Below are 22597 nucleotides of genomic sequence, written 5' to 3' on the forward strand. Positions count from 1 at the left end.
TTGGGGCCTTCTGCTGTTGTTAAGTATCTCTTCAGGGACACTGGGAAATTGGTTCAGCCCAGGACTCTGCAGAATGGGGTACTCTAACATGAATTAACTATGTTCCTGTTAATAGTCTCCACAGATTGGAATTATATTGTAAACTCTGTGAAGGAAATGACTTTCTTATTTATTTTTGGAGAAAAGTATGTGGGAAGCCAAGAATGGAAGTAAAGAGACAAATTAGGAGTTTATTGTGACAATGCAAATAGGAGATAATGATGACCTGGACCAGGATTGGATAATACTTAGAAGGACTTGCTGATGAATTAAATGTATGTGTGTGGGCGAGAGAGGAGTGGGGCTAGAGAAATAGGGGGATCAAGCAGGACTCCTGGGCTTTTGACCTGAGTACCTAGAACAGAAGTGTCAGTAAGACAGATGGGAAAACTGCCATAGGAGTAAGTATGGGGAGTAGAATAAAGAATCAAGGGATTTCTTGTGTATTGCTGAGCTCTCCACACAGACTATTTGCTAACTGAGGGCAGGTGATACAATTTATACCTTTCTTCTATCCCCAGTAGTGCCTGGTACATGGATAAAGTAGCATTTGAGCTGGTTCTTAAAACAGGAGTCGGGATGTGACAAGGGAGAATTGTTAGGCAGGGAGGGTGTGCATTTCAGGCAGAGGGCATACATGAACAGAGGTATAGAGAAGGGAACATTTGGGGCACTTTCCAGGCTAGTTGGAATGTAAAGTGTGTATAGGAAAGTAGTGACAGAAAAGATTAGAAAGGTAGATTGGGGCTGGAGTTAGTTCACGAAAGACCACATGCTGGAATAAAGTTTGTACTTTATTTGGCAGGCAATAGGGAAAACTCTCGTGATTTTTGTTTTTTAGAAGCCTCTTCCCAGAAGAAACTCTGGTGATTTTTGATTAAAGAAGTGACACAGAGTAGTGCTTTGGAAAATTAATTGGGTAGTGTTGCAAAGGATGAATTTGAGATTGGAGATCCCTACTGTAGTCCTAGATAGAGATAGAGATGGACCTGCATTAGAGCTAAATGAACAAGAGGAGATAGATATACGAGATATAGCTAAGCTGGATGTTTGAACTTGGTTACTAATGACTTCATGTGGGAGTTGAGCAATATAATGAATCGCCATTTTCAATACTTGGGAATTTTTCATATGAAATAATAAGCTTCTTGGACCTTGTCAGGTTTAATACTCCCTCTGTGAACTTGTTCCCATTACTGGTATGGAGCTCTGCAGGGTGGGATAGAGCTCTGTGATTAGGGGGATGGATACAGTGTCAGGATTAGAGAAATGACCCTCAAGAGTCACAGGTTGCTACCATCAACGTAACAGTATAAAAATACCTGTATGAAATCAAGAGCTTTTTCCTGATCTGGTGGGAAGAGCATGGGCTTTGTGGTAAGACAGTGCTGGGTTAGAATATGGTTCTACCATTTACTAGTTTTGCAACTTTGGTCTTCAGTTTCCTTATCAATAAAACAAGCCTGTTGTATTAAATTGAAAATGGATAAAATATACAAAATGCTTACCACAGTGCTGTAGTAGCAATGACAGTGACAGATGTCTCGTTCAATTTGTTGCACAGAATTTCGTCAGTCTACTCTGCCATTACCAGTTTGTTTCTCTGATGCACTCATTAGCAAACAGGCTGTCTCTGTCACTCTCACTGAAATACATAGAAGGCAAGGTGTTGAACTTTCATTTTAAGGCTTTCCCCTTTGGTAGGCAGCTGTGCTATGATCTTTAACTGAATACCTCTTCATGTCTCACTTTGTAGATTTGTTTAATCACTTTCTATTTGTGTTTTCATTTAAATAAGGGATCTGAGGAACGATTTTTGTAAGGGAGTGGAGAATGCTGAAAAATGAGGAAGAGTGAAGAATGCCAAGAGTTGGAAGTGATAGGGATAGTCGTGATGGGAAAAGTCTCAAGTCTCAAGTCCTATATCTTTGCTACTGCGGGATTTGCCCAAATTGGCCCAATAACATCATAATTTAGTTCTTTCTGCGCATGTCAAGGTCTTTTGTCCCTCGGCGGACACCGTTTGCCAGCCAAAGCTATGTCTCCGCGCCTGCCGACTTCCTAGGGTGCCAAATCTACCCTTTTTTCTCAAGCTTGCCATGGCGAGCCGAGGGGCTCGGCAGCGCCTGAAGAGCAGCGGGGGCAGCGCGGGCAGCGGCGGGGACACGGCCCCGGCCGCGGACAAGCTGCGGGAGCTGTTGGGCAGCCGAGAGGCGGGCGGCGCGGAGCACCGGAGCGAGTACGTGTGCGGGCGCGGCGGGGGCGTGGTCGGCCCGCGCCGCTCGGGCTGCCCCCGGGAGGGTCTCTTCAGCGCCGCGCGGGGCTTCCTGTGGGCAGGCCTCCGGGTCTGAGGCCCCGGCTCCCTCTTCAGCTAAGTCCTTCTCTTCCTGGGCAGGCTAATGTTTGGTCTTCGCCCCGCTTTAGATCCCTGCACCTCGGGTCCCTTCTCTCTTGTAAAGATACCTTGAAGTGCAGATCTGTGATGCTTCTGGCCCAGTCCCAGAGTGGGCTGGCTTGGTGGTGGTAGACTGAGCAGAGCCTCTGTGGGAGATACTGGCAGGAGCAAAGAGTAAACCTTTTGCAACTGTTTCTCACAGCTTCTGGTATTCCCCCACAAGTGCGGACCCTTTACTTTATGTGGGCCACCCCAACCTCCACCACCTGCAACCACAACCACCTCTTCCCAAGCCTGGGCGACTGCATGTTAGGACTGCATTAAAGGAGCAGCCAGCATATGGAATGGGAGGAGGTTATGTACCTTGCACATGTTAGGCCTCTACTCATTTGAACATAGGGGAAATGAATAAAGCCATGGAAAGTGATGACCTTGTTAAGGGAAGAAAGAAAAGGGGAGTGAGAGCTTTGTGGCCTTCAAGTGAGTGATTAGTTGGCTTGGGATAAATTGAGTGCCCTAGAAGCAACGAGCTACAGTGTATGAGTTAACTTATTCCTTAAAAGCAGGAAGTGGATAGAGTGATTGATTAAAGTCGTAATTCTGTGGGAAGATCGCTTGAGCCCTGGAGTTGGTGTCCATACTGGGCAACATAGGGAGATCGCACCGCATCCTCCCCCCCCCCGCGCCCCCCCCCCACGTTTGGAGAATTGCTTTTAAGTCTTAATTCTTTCTTTATTCATTTTACTGAAAAAGAATAACTAATACTAAACCTATTTAGTTGAATACCTTAAGTGCTTTGATGTCGCTTGCCCTTCTTGCCCTTTCTGTCTAGTTTTAGTCCTTCTGGTTAGCGGGTCCTTCCTGACATATACTTTTTTGCCTCTGAACAGGTTATCTGGGAACAAAGCAGGACAAGTCTGGGCACCTGAAGGATCTACTGCTTTCAAGTGCCTGCTTTCAGCAAGGTTATGTGCTGCTCTCCTGAGCAACATCTCTGACTGTGATGAAACATTCAACTACTGGGAACCAGTGGGTGATTTCTTTAGTTTTCTTTTTTTGTTTTTGATTTTGCTCCTTGGTACTTATTACCAATCAAGAGACAAATAATATATGAGTGTGACTATTAGCAAAATAACTGTATTTTCACCTTTGTATTCTAAGCTGATGATTTATCTACTATGGAAGGCTGCAGAGAATTTAGCTGGTTTACTCAAAGGTGTAATTTTCTTCTAAGTTTTTAAAAAAAATACTTGGAGATAGTTTTCAAAGTTAACAACTCTGCAAAACTTAAAGGAAAAACAATAGCTCTCTTTCCACTTCTCATGTCCAAATCCCACTCCCTGGAAATAACCGCTGTTTTTGAACCATTTTTCAGCTTTTTAAGTTATTCTGATGCCAAAATAAAGTGTTACTAAGTAATATGCTTATACTGCTATTTATGGATTTATACATTATCTGTTGATTTCTTTTTTGTTGTTGTTTAGCTTTTGTTTTTTGAGACTAGGTCTCTCTCTGTCACCTGGGCTAGAGTGCAGTGGCATCATCACAGTTCACTGCAACCTCCAACTCTTGGCTCAAGTGATCCTCCTGCCTCAGCCTCCCCAGTGGCTGGGACTATAGGCACATGCCATCACACCTGGCTCATTTTTCTATTTTTTATAGAGACAGGGTCTCACCTGTGCTCAGGCTGGTCTCGAACTCCTGGCCTCAAGTGCCCCTCCCACTTCAGCCTCCTAAAGGGCTAGGATTACAGGTATGAACCACTGCATCCAGCCTGTTGGCTTCTATTATTATTATAGAAAATTCAGAGAGAAAATTTTCTGATCACATTTTGCATCAAGAAAAAAAAAATAAATGCTTAGTGTAGGTAGTTTAAGGAGAATATAAGATTTAGAGTTTTTCTGTTTTGACTAAAAACTATTTTAAAAAACTAAGCAGAGTGTAAAATTCAAGCCTTCACTGTGGACTAAACAACAATCTTTGCAGAATTTATAATGTATGAGTATTTTTAATATTGGGTCATTTTGATTTTTTTAATCCATTTATTACAAATCTTGCAGAGAATGTCAGCATTTTTGTGTACCTTTGTCTCTTTAATATTTCAACTCAGAAACTTCACTTGCATCCTCGTAACAGGGATAGTTGGCCAATGTAATCCTGAATTCATGTGTTTTTGTACTTTTAGACACACTACCTCATCTATGGGGAGGGGTTTCAGACTTGGGAATATTCCCCGGCATATGCCATTCGCTCCTATGCTTACCTGTTGCTACATGCCTGGCCAGCTGCATTTCATGCAAGAATTCTACAAACTAATAAGGTAAGGGCAGGCTAATCTGGAAGCAGTCACAACTGATCAAGAGGTGAGTCTCTGGAATAGTTTTGAGAAAAGGACAAAATAGATTGGTAGTTAAGAAGGGATTTTTTTAAAAAGAAGAATCATTTATTCATTCACCACTCAACAAATATTAATGGAGCAACTTTTATTTGGTAGACACTGTGTTAAGTGCTGTGGTTGTAACAATGACCAAATACCTGACTTTATGGAACTTACAGTTTAGTGGTGAAGATGAACATTGAACAGTAATTCTAAATGCACTGGGTCTTATGGAGGAAAAATACAATTTGCAGTGGAATAGCATATTAGGACGGGCTAATTTAAGCAGAGTGCTGAGGAATAAGTAGGTGTTAACTGGAACCTGACCTGATTAGTTTTCAGAAACTTGACTATGATGTGTCTTGGCATGGATTTCTTTGGGTTTATCCTGTTTGGAGTTTACTCACTTCTTGAATCTTTAGGCTTGTATCTTTTGCCAAATTTGGGAAGTTTTTAGTTATTATTTTATTTTTATTTATTTATTTTTGAGTACTTTTTTAACCCTGTCCTGTTTCTCCTCTTTTTTTGGAACTTAGATGACATGAATGTCAGATCTTTTATCATTAGTCCCAGAGGTCCCTGAGGCTCTGTTCTTCCCCCCCACCCCAAGTCTGTTTTCTCTCTGTTGTTTACATGGAGTAATTTCTATTCTTCTGTCTTCCAGGTCACTGATTTTTTTTCCTCTGTCTCCTCCATTCCTCTGTCTCCTTCATTTCCTTTGTCCATCTTTCCATTTGATTTTGTTTAGTATCTTCTATTTCTTTACTGAGACTTTCTGCTTTTTCATTTGTTTTAAGCATGTTCTTAATTGCTCATTGAAGTACTTTTTACAGTGGCTGCTTTAAAATTCAGATACTTCTAACATCTCTGTCATCTTGGTGTTGGAATCTATTGATTGACTTTTTTCATTCAGTTTGAGATCTTCTTGGTTATTGGTATGACAAATAATTTTCCATTGAAAGCTGGAAATTTTAGGTATTGTATTATGAGACTCTGGATTATTCATGGGCTCAGCATGCTTTCTTTGCACTATTATGCTCCTCACTCAGATCTTATTTAAGCCTTCTGTTTTAGCCGCCTTTTTTTTTTTTTGCTGTTTATCTTTGCTCTCTTACATTCCTGCTGAAAAGTCAGCTTCTTTTGATACTACTCCAGCAGGGGAAAGAAGGTTGAGGGGAAGGTCTCTACTTTGTTACTGCCAAGTAGGGATAGAACTCCAGGTTCCCTAGTGGGCCTCCATTGACACCTGAGGAAGGGGGTCCTCTTTGTTATTCCTGAGCAGGGGGAGGAGGTCTAGCTCCCTACTCGGCCTCCACTGATACAACCCCAGCAGGTAGGGTAGGGGTACCTTGCTACTGACAGTTTGGAGGTGGGAGTGGAAGTCCAGGCTCCCTAAGTGGTTGCCACTGACACCATGGTAGGGGAACGACTCATTACTGCCACTCGGGATGAAAGTCCTGGCTTTCTGCTAGACCTCTGATACATGGGTGGGGGGGGGGAACAGTTTTTTTCTGGGGTGTTTGGCCAGAGTAGACTGGCTACTATCTAAAAGGTTTGTTTGTTTGTTTGTTTATTTTATTTTTTAAATCGTGCTAGGCTACCCCTTTCTTGGTCCTTTGGCCAGAGAGAACAGGCCTTGGTTGGGGCGTTTTTGTCCATACCCATTGGCATTTCTGGTTGCCGGCTTGTTTAGCTTCCTGTCTGGAATATACAAGGCAAAAAGAAAACTCACGGAATTTACCACTGTGTTCCTCATGTCTCAAAGTCTGTAGCCAGTCTGCCGCCTTCTCTCCACCTTCAGAGTCGTCTTAGGTCTGTTTTAATTATAGTGTCCAGAATTTTTGGTTTACTTAGCGGGAAAAATAGGTGAAAAGTCCATTTTCATTGAAATTGAAGTCCCTGATTAAGAGAAATGAAGGATAAGTAGGAGTAGTCTACATAAGGGAAGAATGAAGATGAGGGAGGAAGTTGGGAACAACGATCTTCTAGACTGATGACCTTGAGGCTGGGAAGAAGGCCAGTAGGGCCTTCTTGTATAAATAGGTTTGACACTTGAAAGAGAGAAGGAGTGGTGGAGTGAATTAGATGAGGCTGAGAGGTAGGAAGAGGCCAGAATTATATAAGACCTGGTAGGATCTATTGGGGAATTAGACTGTCTTGTTTTTTTCCCCGGCTACATTAAGTGAAGCCACAAGAAGATTTTAGACAGAAAAGAGATGTGATTGCATTTGTATTTTATAATGATCAGAAAGATAATACTTTTCTAAACATTGTCCCTCCCTTCCCTACCTAGTATCTCCTTTCTAGTTTTTTGAACTTGTCAGAGGAAAGACAATATAGGTTAAAGAACTCAGTAGAGAACTAACAACATGCAATGCGTAGGGTTTTTATTTCACTTGGATATCTACTATCACTTCAAATTTAACATGTTCAGCACAGAATTCTTCCTCTTATACCACTAATCCTCTTACATCACTGATGTGAACAGTGAGTTAAAACAGAAGGGAAGTTTTCCCTTCTCCTCTTTTTCTTACTTCCAATCTCCTTTTCTGCCTTATTTCTGCCAGTGTGAGCCAACAGGGAGCCACTTGGCAAAGGGGAATTGTAGCGTATACAGTCCCAGCCGCAGCATCATAATCCTGAAAAGGGTGGTTGTTGCTGAGAGACAATGGTAATAATTCACACCATTAGTGATGGCTGGCTTTCCAACTTATTGCTACCCCCAATGAGAGCACCTTTGTATTGTCTCCTTATAGATCTGTGTGTGAATTTCTCTGAAGTGTATACTTAGGAATAGGATAATTTCACTGGGTTCTGCCAGATTGCTCTCCAATGGTTATACAACTTGATGTTCCCTACGATGATACTCCAGGTTCTATCTTCCTCACATCTCCCAAGTACTTGATAGTTTTGACTTTCTCATATATGTGATATGTTTCTCATTGTAATTGAATTTCTGTGATTATTGATGATGTGGAGCATTTCTTGCTATATTTATTAGTCATTCAGATTTCCCTTTTTGTGAGTTATGTATTCACATCCTTTGCCCATTTTCATATTGGGTTTTCTATTTTTTTCTCCTGATTTGTAAAAGTTCTCAGTAGTAACCTCTCGTAGGTTTTAGATGTAGCAAATCTTTTCTCTTAGGCTGTCATCTCTCTGTTAACATTGTCTGTGGTCCTTTGTTGAACAGAAATCTTTAATTTTGATATCGTCAAACCAACCAATTTTTCTCTTAGGATTGGTGGGTTTGAAGTCTTTGTAAAAGAATCCTCCTTCACCACAGGTCATAGAGATATTAGCTTTTTTTTTTTTTTTTTGAAGACAAGGTCTTGTTCTGTTGACTGGGCTGGCTAGAGTGGCGTCATCATTTCTCAGTGCAACTTCAAACTCCTGGGCTCAAATGATCCTCCTGCCTCACTCAGCCTCCCAAGTAGCTGGGACTACAGGCATATGCCACCATACCCAGCTAATTTTTTTTTTTTTTTTTTTTTAATAGAGACAGAGTCTTACTGTGTTGTTCAGACTGATAAACACCCAGCCTCAAAGGATCCTCCTGTCTCAGCCTCCCAAAGTGCTAGGATTATAGGTGTGAGCCACTGGGCCCAGCCCAATTAACTTTTAATTTTATCTTTCACATGTAAGGCTTTAATCATTTGAAGTTTATTTTTATAAACTTTGGGAAGATCCAGCTTTATTTTTTGCTATGTGGCAAACTGGATTTTCTAGTACAATCTGCCAGATAATCCATCTTTTTGCTTCTGATTTATCATGCCACCTCAATCCCATATGCATGTGGGTCTATTTCTGTCATCTTTATTCTTTATCAGTTTGTCAGTTAGTACTATTTAGCTTTTATTATTATGGCTTTGTAATGTATGCCAGTATCTAGTGAGTGAATTTCTCACTTTGCCCTTATTAAAATTTATGTTTTAAAAATCATTTTAGAATCAGTTTGCCCCTCACCTAAATTCTGCTGGGTTATAATGGTTCTTCAGTATACTGTTTACTATATTTACATATTAAATATGATAATACTTTTATAGTGTTAAATCATTCTGTCCCTAAAGTGATAGATTTATCCATCTAGACAGGTTTTCTGTGTCTTTTAATAAAATATAAAAAAGTATCCATTTCAGTCTTATGCAGTCTTTGATAGATTAGTGCCTAGATTCTTTGTACTTTTTGTTGTTATCATAAATGGTATCTTTTTTCTGTTATATTTTAGGTGGGTATTTCTGGTATAGAGGAACTCAACTGATTTTCGTATTTTGATCTTAATACTGAATATCTCACTGAATTTCCTTACTAGTTTGTCAGGTGAATCTCATAGGTTCTCTATCATCTTTGTACATTTAGTTTAGTTTATTCTGTTCTATTCCTTATATCTCATTTCTTTTTCATGTCTTTTTGCATTGACTGGGGCTTCCAGTTACTACGTTCAATATCAGTAGGGATGGTGGCATTGTTACTCTGCTCTTAAATACAATTCTTATATTAATTTATGTTAATTTTATTTGTTTTTTTTTTTTTTTTTTTTGAGACGGAGTCTCACTCTGTTGCTCCGGCTAGAGTGTTGTGGCGTCAGCTTACCTCGCAGCAACCTCAAACTCCTGGGCTCAAGCAATCCTTCTGCCTCAGCCTCCCGAGTAGCTGGGACTGCAGGCATGTGCCACCATGCCTGGCTAATTTTTTTTTTATGTATATATTTTTAGTTGTCCAGCTAATTTCTTTCAATTTTTTTAGTAGAGACGGGGTCTGGCTCTTGCTCAGGCTGATGTCGAACTCCTGAGCTCAAATGATCTGCCTGCTTCCGCCTCCCAGAGTGCTAGGATTACAGGCGTGAGCCACCAGGCCCGGCCTAATTTGTGTTAATTTTTAACTTTCTAAATGTGTATTTGTACTCTGATCAATTAGATGAGGAGTCCTTAAATGTAGACACCTTGTACGAAAATTATCTTCTAATAGCATCTAGAATAGTGCTCAGTGTATATACATTTTTAGTGTTTTTATTGAATTAATGAATGAATCTTCACATTTACTGGATCACTTTATTCAATTCTTTTTGGATTTTTTTTGGTTATCGTGATGAAGATGGAAAGTATTTCCAAGTTATATGCCCTTATATTAATCATACTGTGTATTTAAGTAGTGCTTATGCTCTGAGGAATTCACTGCTCTTAAACATGGTATTCTCTAGTATAAAAGATATTCAATATAACCCCTTGTAATTTTGTTATTTTTATTTTTTAAATTGATGTTCTTATTTATAAAATTAATAAAATCACATTGTTCAAATTTGAGGAAAAATACTCACCTAAATCCCACCAGGCTGCTATAGCTACCCTTACCATTTTATTTTATTTCTTTTTAGTCTTTTCATATGCATATAGTTTCCATAGCTATAATTCTGATGTATAAATAATATTGTATTATACATTTTCACATATTTTGTAATAATCAGTACCTAATATAGTTGTTTAAGAAGTGGTTGTTGAATGAATGAGCATTATATTGCAAGAATTTTTCCACTGTCTTTGTTCCTATAAATTTTAATATCTGTATATTAGTCCATGAAATAGATATAGTATAATTTATTTAATCATTTCCTTATATTTAGACATTTTATAGTGTTTTAAAGTTTTTGCTAAATTAATAGTGCTGCAATTAACATTTTCATGAATGGAGCTTGCCCTCTATCCTCTGCCTCCTGGAGTGATAGAAGTATACAGATACCAAGTATAGGGATATGAAAATTTGTATGGTTTTTGATACATACTGTTTTTCAAAAGGATTATACCAATTTGTAATGTTATTGATGACAAATGAGAGTGGTTTCATCTTTATGAGTTTTTCTAGCTCGTATCTGTGACTTCTATTTTCTTGTTCTGGGTTTCTTTCAGATTCTTGTCTTTTACTTTTTGCGATGTCTCCTGGCTTTTGTGAGCTGTATTTGTGAACTTTACTTTTATAAGTAAGTATAAAAGCTTTGCTTCTAAAAGTGCTATGAGGAAGCCCAGTTTAGCTTAGATTATCTTTCTTGATGGTCTAGGGGGCAGTGATTAGGAATAGAAAACACTTTCCTTCTAGCTCTTGATATTATATCTGAAGTGTGACTTCTTGTTTGAAACCAACAGTTGGAGAGGAATACTGTACTTATCATTATCTTTTTGTTTCCTAAGGTTCATAAATACCATACCCTCATATCATTAATTTTAATTCTGTTAATATTAATACATATTTAACTGATCTTTACTTGGTAGGATTTAGTAGAACCTTATTTTTGGTCCTAGGATATAGGATTATGATTTACCTCTACCCTAGAGCTTGGCTGATGGGACTTAGCTGATAGAGCAGTGGACTCACTACTCTTATTTGCACCTAGTACATCATTTTCTTTCACAAAGTAGCTACTGGTTAATTGAATATTAGTGGACCTATTAAGCATGTAAGTGTTCCAGTAATAACAATAGACACCTTTTTTACATGATACCTAGCAAACATCTTATTTTAATAATGTTTTAATATGCATTAAAAGGTATTTGGACTTAAAATGACCATTATTAAGAATCTTCCCATAGCTAAAAATGTCAAATTGAAAAAAACCTTCGGGCTTGACTCTGAGTAGAGCAGAGGGGGAAAAAAACAAAGCCAGTGCTACCTTTGAGGATTATAACATAAGTTAGTCTTTATATGGGTTTGGGTCTGAATTCAAATCACCAGCATGGTCGCCCAAGCCCCAAGTTGATACTTTATTTATTTATTTATTTATTTACATGAAGGATCTGGAAATGCAGATAATTTATTTTAAATTGTTCTGAATTGGTAATGCCCTGGCTGCTGGCAAAAATTTCACTATAGAAATAGACCCCAACTCAGGTGTCAAAGAATTACCAGTGATAAAGTTCTAGTGAACAAGATACTGTAATAAAAATAAATCACAAATCATAGAAGGGAGCAAGACATTATGAGTGACAGCAGAAATAATCAACAGAAAGCTGACCTATAAAACTTCATTTATTAGGAATTATTAAAATAATCTAAAGTAAGTATATTTAATATTTTTAAAGAATTAAAAGAGGAAATTAAAAACATAAACAAGAAACAAAAGACTATAGAAAGACCAGGTAAATTTGAAAAAGAATCAGAATTTATAAGAATCATATATAATATATATACATATTTATACTAATATGTATATAATATATGCATAATATATATTACATGGTGTATAAATTGTGCACTATTGATATTTAAAATTCAGTGGACCATTTAGACAGCAGATTAGACACTGCTAATAAGTGAACTAGTAAACTGAATTGAAAGATTGATTTGAAGAAATTACTCAGAATGCGGTGCAGAGAGACCCCCCCCCAAAAGGTACTATAGAAGAGGTTAAGAAATGTGCAATATAGAGTTGAAAGATCTAATATACAGCTCATCAGATTTTAGAAGGAGATGATAGAATGGGGAGAGGTAATGTTCAGGAAAGTAATAGCTGAGAATTTTCCAGAATTGATGGAAAGAGGATGCTAATCCATAGATTTAGTAAGCCTAATATAGTACAAGCTAGATACATAAAGGAAATTAATAAAACTATGTATAACACCAGGGACAAAGAAAAAGATCTTAAAAGTTGACAGAGAACTAACAGAATACCTACAAAGGAATAGGAGGCAATTAGAAGACTTCTCTAGAGCCAGAAGACAAAAAAAGAATATCATCAAAGTGCTGAGAGATAATTACTGTCATCCTAAAATTGTATACTCAGTTAAACCATCTTTCAAGATCAAGAGCTAAATACAGACTTTTCAGTTAAAGAAAAAAAAAAAGAAAGAGAGAGAGAAAAAGAAACCAAGGAAGTAACCAATGAAACAGAATTTTACCATTAACAGATTCTTACTAAAGGAACTTCTAAAAGATATACTTAGGAAGAAGCAAAATTATTTCCGAAAGAAATTCTGAAATGCAACAAGGAATTGGAGCAAGGAAAAGGTTGACACATGGATATATCTGAGCAAATATTGACTAAATGAAGCAATAATATCTAAAAATGTTTAATTTGTGGAGTTTAAAAAATCTATGAGAAAGAAGTAGAAGGAGAGATATAATTGCTTACATTTGAGAAACACTGACTTAGATAACAACTTATTAACATTTTCACGAATCCCCTAGTCTGTTTTTCTGACAACTACCATTTATTGAGCAACTATGTGCTAGGCACTTTCCTAAGCACTTTGCATTGTCCTCACAGAAACCATGCAAAGTATGTATTAGTTATTATGCTCATTTTACAGATGAGGAATCTGACAGATTATGTGACTAGACTAGTATCTCATTGCTAGTAAATGGCAGAGCCAGAATTTGAACCTGTGCCCATCTGAATCTGAGGACTATTATTTTTCACTACATCATGCTGCTTTCCTATTGATAGTAGACATAATCTTAGCATGTAGATATTTCCTCTTAGATAGGAAGCATTTCTTCTGTGTCAGGAATAAGAATGTTTGGGTTTCTTATGCACACAAAATTGCTAAAAAACCTATCAAGATAGGTCTGTTTTTGACTTTAGATCTTCAGTGCTATCTGGGATGCAGGCATGTTCTTCTCCTTTGAAATGTCTGTCCCTACTATTTGCTGTGCTGATAGTCTTTGCCTTCCTCCTAGGGCTGTGTGCAAGAAGTTTGGGCTGCACGTGAGTCGAATGATGCTGGCCTTCTTGGTTCTCAGCACTGGCATGTTTTGCTCATCATCGGGTAAGTAAAAGGGCAGATGAGGGGGTAGGTTTACTGACAGTTGACAGATGCATTGAAAGGAAGCACTTGTCCAGATATAGGTTATATTTATATAACATGTCAGTAATTTGGAGAGCACTGTTGCCTACATTATCTTGATTGACCATTATAACAATCCTATAATAAAGACAAATATTTTCCCATTTTTACCAGTGAGAACACTGAAACTTAGGTGAAATGACTTACTAAAAGTCAAAATTCATGAGTGGTAGAGCTGATAGTCTCACCAGGGCATTTTCTGTTACATTCTTTTATCAACCACCCACTTCCTTTCTTGTCCATCAGGGGAAGGAAATAATTCTGTTGTTTTGTTTAAGGATGCTCTTTGTGCCTAAAACCTGTTCTTGATGGTTCTGTTTTCTGCCCATTATTTGATATGTATTCTATAGAGGTGTGCATCTTCTATTAGGTATTCTTCTCCATAAGCCCAGAAATTTAGAATAAAAACCTTAATCTAGAGTGGTAGCTTTTAAGCTCTGCTGCCATTGATCATTTCAACCAAGGTGGCCTAGTGCCAAAAGGTCTGTTTCCAATTCTCCAGAAAAATTAAGTTACTGGATATAATTGTCTCATTTATAGTTTCTGCTTGTGTGTTGCAGAATCTAGTATATCTAAATATATACAAAACAGTATCTAGCACAAAATTATATATTGACTTTTCCCTCATTGGCTGTATCAAAATTGATATTGTTCTGCATAGACCTCAGGGCTCCACCCTGGAATAACTTTGAGAGCCACTGTCCTAAATGCATCTGAGCTCTACCCTTTGAATCAGCAGAGACCTCAGATTCCTTTGCTGCTTTTGTCCTCTACATTGACAGCTGGAATTTACAGCTTTGGATGGCATCAATATTATTTAGCATTTATTGGTGAAGATGGTACCTCACATGACTTTTTAGTTTCTTCACTACTTTTAAAATTGATCGTTATGTGTGGGAGATTCCTGGAAGTATCTTTAGTTCTATGATCTCCGTTGAGGCCCAGGTAAGTTAAAGGCATCCTTTGATACAGAGCCTGTGAACCCTTTGCTGAGGTTTTTAAATCTCACTGCCTATTCGTTGCAGTTCTTTTTGCAGTTGATAATAATTTTTCTTCTCTAGTGATTGGAGCTTTCTGCAGCAGGAGAGGCAGATCTGCATTTTTGTGCAGTTAGTAGAAACACTTTGATCAGTTGTTACTGTTGCGGAGACTTAGGCTCAGTCCTCTGCTGTATACAACAACAAAGTTATGGTAGATGGAAATAATTAAGGGGCTGTATAAAGACCACACTATCTGTATCAGCAGATGTGGGACACAAAGCAGTGCTGCCATCCAATATCTGGCTCTTGAGGGCATAGTGTCTCACACCTGTAATCCTGACACTCCGGGAGGCTGAGGCAGGAGGATTGCTTGAGCTCAGGAGTTTGAGACGACCCTGAATGAGAGTGAGACCCCGTCTCTACTAAAACTAGAAGAAATTAGCTGGGCATGGTGGTGCATGCCTGTAGTCCCAGCTACACAAGAGGCTTAGGCAGGAGGATCACTTGAGTCCAGGAGTTTGAGGTTGCTGCGAGCTAGGCTGACGCCAAAGCACTCTAGCCCAGGCAACAGAGTGAGACTCTGTCTCAAAAAGGAAAAAAAAAAAAAAGAATTTATGTAGGGGACAAGTTAGGACCAGGATAGTCTCAGAAGATAAACTGCTTCAGAAATAAATTGTCAGCAATGGCTCTAAGTCTTTTGCAGTATATTCCCCGCCTGGAAATATACTCCTCCGCCCACCTCGGCCTCCCAGAGTGCTAGGATTATAGGCGTGAGCCACCTCGCCCGGCCCATACCAACCATTTCTAATATAGCAAGTCCAAAATATGTTCCTGGTTATTGACATTTTGCAATGTAGGTAAATTTTTAATAGTTGTTACCTAATCTCAAACTCTTGTCCTCCTCCCTTTTTATCATTTCTTTACTCTTACAGCATTCCTTCCTAGTAGCTTCTGTATGTACACTACGTTGATAGCCATGACTGGATGGTATATGGACAAGACTTCCGTTGCTGTGCTGGGAGTAGCAGCTGGGGCCATCTTAGGCTGGCCATTCAGTGCGGCTCTTGGGTAAGAAACTAACACAGCTCCTCTCCCATTTATCACTGGGCATATATTAAATCTTAATGTTGGATTATCTCCATATTATCTGGGTAGCACCTAACGTTATAGGAATCAGTTTGGCCTACAAAGATTCGGAGAAATGGAAGACTATTTCTCTTAGTGCTTATTATTATGATTAATTCTAATAGGAATGGTGACTATTAAGCATCTGCTACATATTAGGCACTGCTAAACCATTTGTACACTTTATCCCGAAACCTTACAACAACTCTATAAGAGAAATATAATTACTAGTGCTTTATAAATGAGAAAGTGGACTCCAAGAGTTTGAGTATTAATAATTTGCCTTTAAGATTATGCTTGCTTTTGATTCCAGGCCTTTCTAACTCTAGAGCTGATGTTTTTTCCACACTGCAGCACCCTGTTCTGTGCATTTTTCCAGTCACTCAGGCTTGAAATCTGAGTTTCCTTCAGTCCTCCTTCTTTCTTGACCCTAGCATCTTTTTTTCCCCAAGTTCCTTTTGTACTCTTTGTTCCCACCACTTCTATTCTAGTTTGTGCTTCCATAACTTCTTGCCTGTATCACTAGTAATTTAGAAAAATATTTTAGTTTATCATTAAGGTTACTATAGAAGTATTACATCTGTATTATTTTAAAAAGTATCAGATTGTATGAGGTAAAAAGAATTTCTAATTTTCTTCTTCTCTAGCCTAATCTTCAAAGATAGTCACTGCTAATAGTTTTGTATATATCTTTCCAGAAATTATCCTTATGTGAATAAATGCACACATAAATACATGTGCATACATACCTACATTCTTAAAACAAATAGAATTATCCTGTATATATGTATATCTTCTCTAGTACATAGATTTATATCATTCCTTATGTTAGTTGCATAGCATTCCATTATATGGATATCCATAATTTATTTAACCATTGTTTATTGGTAGACATTTGGTTTTCTTTTTTTTGTTATTATATACAATGTTTCAGTGAACATTTTTGTACAGATATCTTTGTACACTTATGGAAATTTATGGGGTAAATTTTTAGAAGGGGTGTTACTAAGAGAATAGGCCATTTTTAATTTTTTAAAATGCCTTTTAAAGGCTGGCTTCCTCACCTTCATTCCTTTCTTCATTCTATTTTGCATATCATCCTCAAATTATTATATTCCTCAAGATTTTTGTCTTAGGCCCTCTACTGTGCTTTCTGATCTCAACCATCTTTATGCCTAGTCTAGTCATCTCTCTTGAGCTTCACTCATATATTCCCACCTGCCTGATACCTCCTGAACTCATTATGTTCCCTCCGTATCTGTTCCTTTATCTATGTTTCTATCCCAGTAAATGGTACCACTTTCTCCTTAATACTGCACCAGAAACCTGAAAATTGTCTGTGATTCTTTTCTCTTTCCCACATCCTATAAATATCTTTTGAATCTGACTACTTCTCTTTACCCCTCTCTGCTCCTAGATTACTACGTAGCCTCTAAATGAGCTCATCTCTAATCTTAAACCACTGCAGATCTGCTCTCCACACTCAAATTAGAGTTATCTTCCTAAAATGCAAATGTGGTCATGTCACTCTCCTGTTTTAAACTCTACAGTAGTTTCTCCATTTCTCTATGTCACAAGAATTGGCAAACTGTGGCCATGGGCCAAATCTACCTGGCAGTTTTTGTACAGCCCAAGAACTAAGGATAGTTTTTATAGTTTTAAGAGATTGTTTAAAGACAATGCACACACACACACACACACACACACACAGAAGAATATGCAACAGAGACCACATATGGCCTACAAAGCCTAAAATATGTATAGTTAGGTCCTTTAAATAAAACATTTGGGGCCGGGCGTGGTGGCTCACGCCTGTAATCCTAGCACTCTGGGAGGCCGAGGTGGGTGGATCGCTCGAGGTCAGGAGTTTGAGACCAGCCTGAGCAAGAGTGAGACCCCGTCTCTACTAAAAATAGAAAGAAATTATATGGACAACTAAAATATATATATACAAAAAATTAGCCGGGCATGGTGGTGCATGCCTGTAGTCCCAGCTACTCGGGAGGCTGAGGCAGTAGGATCGCTTAAGCCCAGGAGTTTGAGGTTGCTGTGAGCTAGGCTGACGCCACGGCACTCACTCTAGCCCGGGCAACAGAGTGAGACTCTGTCTCAAAAAAAAAAAAAAAAAAAAAAAACATTTGGAACCTTGCCCTTGGGCTGAGTGTAGGTTGATGTGGCTGCAGCCACTGCCAGGCTGAGGAGGGACAGGGAAACCAGGTTCTCCTAGAACGATACCCACTGCCCTGCAACAGGCTGCTGTGAGACTGAGACATGGGTGGACCGCGTTCCCCACATCTTCTTGCCCACGCTACTCGCCTGACTGGGGCCTCACCCTCTTTGGTCACAGGCTCACAGCTGGTGCCATTTTAAAAGTTTAATGCTAGACTGTGCCCCACCTTTGGGCCAACTTTAAGGTGACGCAGCTGCAGCTACCACCTGGCTGGGGAAGGACAGAGAAGACCAAACTCTACTAAGCACACTTAGGACCATATCCACTGCCCCGTTTTGGGTGGCTGTGAGACTGCAGACTAGCCCGCCCAACCTATCGCGTTTACTCACAACACCAGCACGGACCATTTGGGTCCCAGTGGATGGCTCTACCATTGCTAATGCCACCACCCACATCACAACATCTGCCCAAGGACCTGAGAATCTGCCCACATACCCAGCCCACTGCTCCCACTAGTAGCTTCTGAGTAAGCCATATGGAGGCTCAAGAATTGGTGTTTGTTCATGGAACAAAAGTGGAAGCACTCACTGAGATAATGATTGTAGTTTTTCTGGGGAGATATGACTATGGTGAAGGAGTAAGGAAAAAAAACAGTGTAGAAAGGAGCACTAGGGAAGAGACCACAAAAGAACAGGAACCCAGGGAGTCTAATGAGGGAGGAACAGATGTTTTGTGTACAGAGCAGCACAAAGACAAAGGGAGGTGAAACTTATGAAGAGATACTGGGTCTTGCCAAGAGGAAGTTCCTGGGGACCTTATATCAGTCTTATTAGCTTGGTATAAGGCCTTAAGGAAGAAATAGTGAAATGAGGGCAACACATATATGCTACTTGCATAAGGAATTTGAGTAAAAGAAAGAAGAGCAAATAAGTATTGGAAGGAGATATATCAGAATTGAAGTCAAAGTTCGTAATATCATTATATTACTAAAATCCTAGTAAATCATGGAAGGGAGAGGTCAGTGCTTATTTATTTGGTAGGGTGGGTGTAGGACAATAGGGCACATTTACTTATAATTAACATATTTTAAATGTCCCTTACACATAAATAGGTATAAAATGGAGTTCATTCAGCAGCTCAGTGCTTACATTTCTTGCATAGCACTCTGATGGGTCCTGCGAAGACCATCACAGTACATTTTTGAGAAGACATCCTCTCGGATACTAGCTTTCTGCCCTCACTATAACTGGCAGAGACATCTTATTCTCAGTTGAGCATGAGGTATGTGTGAATCTGACCTGTCTCTGTCAGTATGTTATTTTACCCCCCACTGTCTGTTTCTCTGTTAAATAGTTTACCCATCGCCTTTGATTTGCTGATCATGAAACACAGGTGGAAGAGTTTCTTTCATTGGTCACTGGTGGCCCTGATACTCTTTCTGGTGAGTTTTCTTTTTTTCTTGTTTTGTTCTAAAGTTGTAATGAAAGCAACTTTGATGTGAAAAAGGAAACATTAGGAGTTCATGCTGTTTTTCATTCTCAGGTTTATCCTATTAGCATTTTGAGAATGTTCCCAAAGTAAAACTTTACAGTTGCTGTGTGTTTTCTGCTCTGTTTTAGGTGCCTGTGGTGGTCATTGACAGCTACTATTATGGGAAGTTGGTGATTGCACCACTCAACATTGTTTTGTATAATGTCTTTACTCCTCATGGACCTGATCTTTATGGTAAGACTTTATAAAATTTAAGAAAGTGTTAGGAGACAGCTTAATTTGTCTGAACTTCAAAATTTTAATTCATTTGCCTCATTTCATCAAATACAGCATTTCTTTCCTGGTGATCATCTTTTCCTATTTTAAAAATAGAATGACATTTGAATATAGCACAGTGATGACATGTAGCCACTCAAATTTATTTCCCCTTGATTAATGTGGTAGTCAGACACTAGCTCTCTGTTTGTCCTGCTATCTGTTATTCCCACTTTCAGAGTTTCAAGGACTCTATTTGGTCCATGGCTTTTGATGCTACTTTTTTTTTTTTAATTAAAAGTCACTTTTTTCTCCTCTTACTAAAAAACCAATGATAACAAAAAGAAAATAACAACATAATCCCATCTCCATGTAGCTATTAACATGTGGGAGTATATTCCTCCAGGCATTTTCTGCACATATACACATTTGATGTTACTTTTTTAAAAACTTGCATTACTTTAATATTAGGCATTAGGAGAAAAAGTTTGGAAAATCTATAAGCAAAATATAGCATATGGGGCTGAGTTGGGGTCCGCATGTGAGGGTGGGTAGTTGGCCAGCTTGGGGTTAAGAGAAAAAAAATTGAATGCCTTTAGTCTGGGGATGCTTTCTTCCCTTTACCCCCATCTCCACCCCTTCCCTGATGCCTCTCAGCCAGCTGCTGAGCCAGTTTTATTTGGCCCCTGAGGGCATTTGAGTTGGGTATAGTTAAAAGAGGAGGAGCTAGAGATCTTTTGGATCAGATCAGCCAAGGCAGTAAACATTGAGACAATTTTTTAATTAAAATAAGTGTAGTTTCTTCTGCCTTAATCTAAGACCCTTTTGAGGGTCCTAGAGCATTCTATGTATGTGATTGCCTTGGGGGTCTGCTATGAAGCAGGTTACTATTGTTTCTATCTGTACCTCTAATCAGTTTAAGTCTTGTTGCTAGCCATGCCCATCATTGGCCTGTGCCACTTGGCCATTAGAACTGACAGGCTGAACGTGGAGACTTAAAGTAAGAAATAAATGAGATTTACTTGAACCTCCTGGGATTTGGGGAATATTGCCATTTTAGGTGGCAAGTAATATGTTAAAATAAGCAGTGTTTTGTTTGATGAATTCACAAACCACATGGTTAGGTTAGAAAATAATCACTAAGTGAAAGAACTTTAAAAAGGCTCCTTTTTGGCTCCAAGATTCCTGAGGACATGAGAAATGGCCCCACGTTTAAGCTTTTGCCTCTAGATGTCTCCCTTTAGCTAGGGAGAGTTCGCATGTTTATAATTGCCCCCTTTTTTAGTTTACTTGTAAAATTTTGTTTGATTCCACAAAACAATAAAAGATCTTATATCCAGATTGCACAGTAGAAATCATTTTACACAGAACCTACTGGCAACATAATATCCATTCTGTAATGGTGAATAAATTGAGTTAATTTATGTTAATTTTGAAAAACTGGCTTTTCTACCTTCATATAAATGGGTTATTACATTAATATATTGATATTCTGACTTTATTTATAAAACTGTGAGAGAATATGAAAGTGACAGATTTTTTTGTAGCCCTCTAGATTGATGAGGCTTCTAAATTTAGAAATAATCAGCTTGATAGGGAAAGTAGGAAAGAAAGAATAAATTCTGATTTAAATTTACGTTTCTAGTTTAACAGTGGGTTGGTCAGGGACTCCTGTGGTAGGTAGGTTTTGGGATCCAGTAGAGCAATGGCCAGTCTTTCCTCGGACATTGGCATTTGCTGTTTGTTTCAATCTTTTACTGGGAAAGAGTCCTGGGGGCTTCTTTCTGCCTACTTTGATGAACCTGCGATCGCTTCATTTCAGATTTTGCTATTTTGGTTGTGCAGGAACTGATTGCTTTCCTAGTGGTAGCAAAAGCTTTGTTAGAAAGAGGCAATTGTCACACAGGCCGTTAACAGGCCTGATGCAGTACTACGGTCAGGCAGACTTTGGGGCGTTGTTCCTTGATGGTAGAATTCTTTGCTTTTACCTCATCTTTGAATTTGACAAATTTTTTTTAGTCTGATTTCCATTATTTTAAAGAGTGTTACCTCTTTTTTGCTTTAGCAGGCCTGCAGAGAGATGACTTCTTCCATATTAGGAGTAGGAATTCCTTGTATATTCCAGGTTTACAGTAAAGATTTGTCAAGAATGAATGACTGAATGAATTCTGGTGTGTCCATCAGCTTATATTAGTGCCCTGTTTACTATTGTGTCCTAGAACCACTTTGATTAGACCTGCTATGGTGCTGACTTGGGATTTTCTTGGTACCAAATACAGTAAGAATAATAGATATAAAATACCTTTTTTTTTTTTTAAAGAGACAGGGTCTTGCTCTGTCTCCCAGGGTGGAGTGCAGTAGTGTGATCATAGCTCACTGCAGCCTTGAATCCTGGGCTCAGGCAATCCTCCTGCCTCATCCTCCTGAGTATCTAGGACTATAGGTGCATGTTATCATGCCTGGCTAATGTTTTTTATTTTTTGTAGAGACAGGCTGTTGCTGTGTTACGCAGGCTGGTCTTGAACTCCTGGCCTCAAGCAGTCCTCCCCTGTCGGTCTCCCAAAGTGCTGGGATTACAGGCGTGAGCTGCTGCACCCAGCCCATAAAATGCTTTTTGAACCGAAAAGTACTTTATTGTCAAACAGTGAAATAGTGTGTCTTTAATGTTTGGCAGTATTTGGCATTATTTTGGCTATTCTACAAGAGTCTCCCGCTCCAAGTGCTTCATTAGCTATGGTAGGCACGTGATTTCTTATCTGAAAATTAAAAATGCACTGTGTTGATAGTTTTTGCACATATCTCTTAGTGCTGTTTCTCATCTGTAAGAGCATACTACACCTACAAATACTTTTTGAATGAATGGACAAATAGATTTTAGTTAAAGAAACATTGAGCAAATTGCTTTTGATCACTTACCATGTGTCCTCATGA

The 22597-nt window shown here is 38.8% G+C and overlaps 1 protein-coding gene across 2 annotated transcripts in view; it reads left to right on the forward strand.

Moving 5' to 3' along the window:
• Positions 1 to 2070: 2070 nt before the first annotated feature.
• Positions 2071 to 22597, forward strand: part of ALG9 (ALG9 alpha-1,2-mannosyltransferase) — an 84229-nt gene continuing 63702 nt past the window's right edge. For both annotated transcript variants that reach the window (XM_069470904.1, XM_069470905.1), the window contains exons 1-8: positions 2071 to 2278; positions 3325 to 3463; positions 4620 to 4754; positions 10715 to 10785; positions 13479 to 13567; positions 15558 to 15693; positions 19274 to 19361; positions 19540 to 19645. In XM_069470904.1, coding sequence (XP_069327005.1) covers positions 2139 to 2278; positions 3325 to 3463; positions 4620 to 4754; positions 10715 to 10785; positions 13479 to 13567; positions 15558 to 15693; positions 19274 to 19361; positions 19540 to 19645 — 904 coding nt within the window. In that variant the 5' untranslated portion in view covers positions 2071 to 2138. The remainder of the gene's footprint in view (positions 2279 to 3324; positions 3464 to 4619; positions 4755 to 10714; positions 10786 to 13478; positions 13568 to 15557; positions 15694 to 19273; positions 19362 to 19539; positions 19646 to 22597) is intronic.

This window comes from Eulemur rufifrons, chromosome 6 (genome assembly GCF_041146395.1).
Source record: "Eulemur rufifrons isolate Redbay chromosome 6, OSU_ERuf_1, whole genome shotgun sequence".
Classification (NCBI taxonomy): domain Eukaryota; kingdom Metazoa; phylum Chordata; class Mammalia; order Primates; family Lemuridae; genus Eulemur; species Eulemur rufifrons.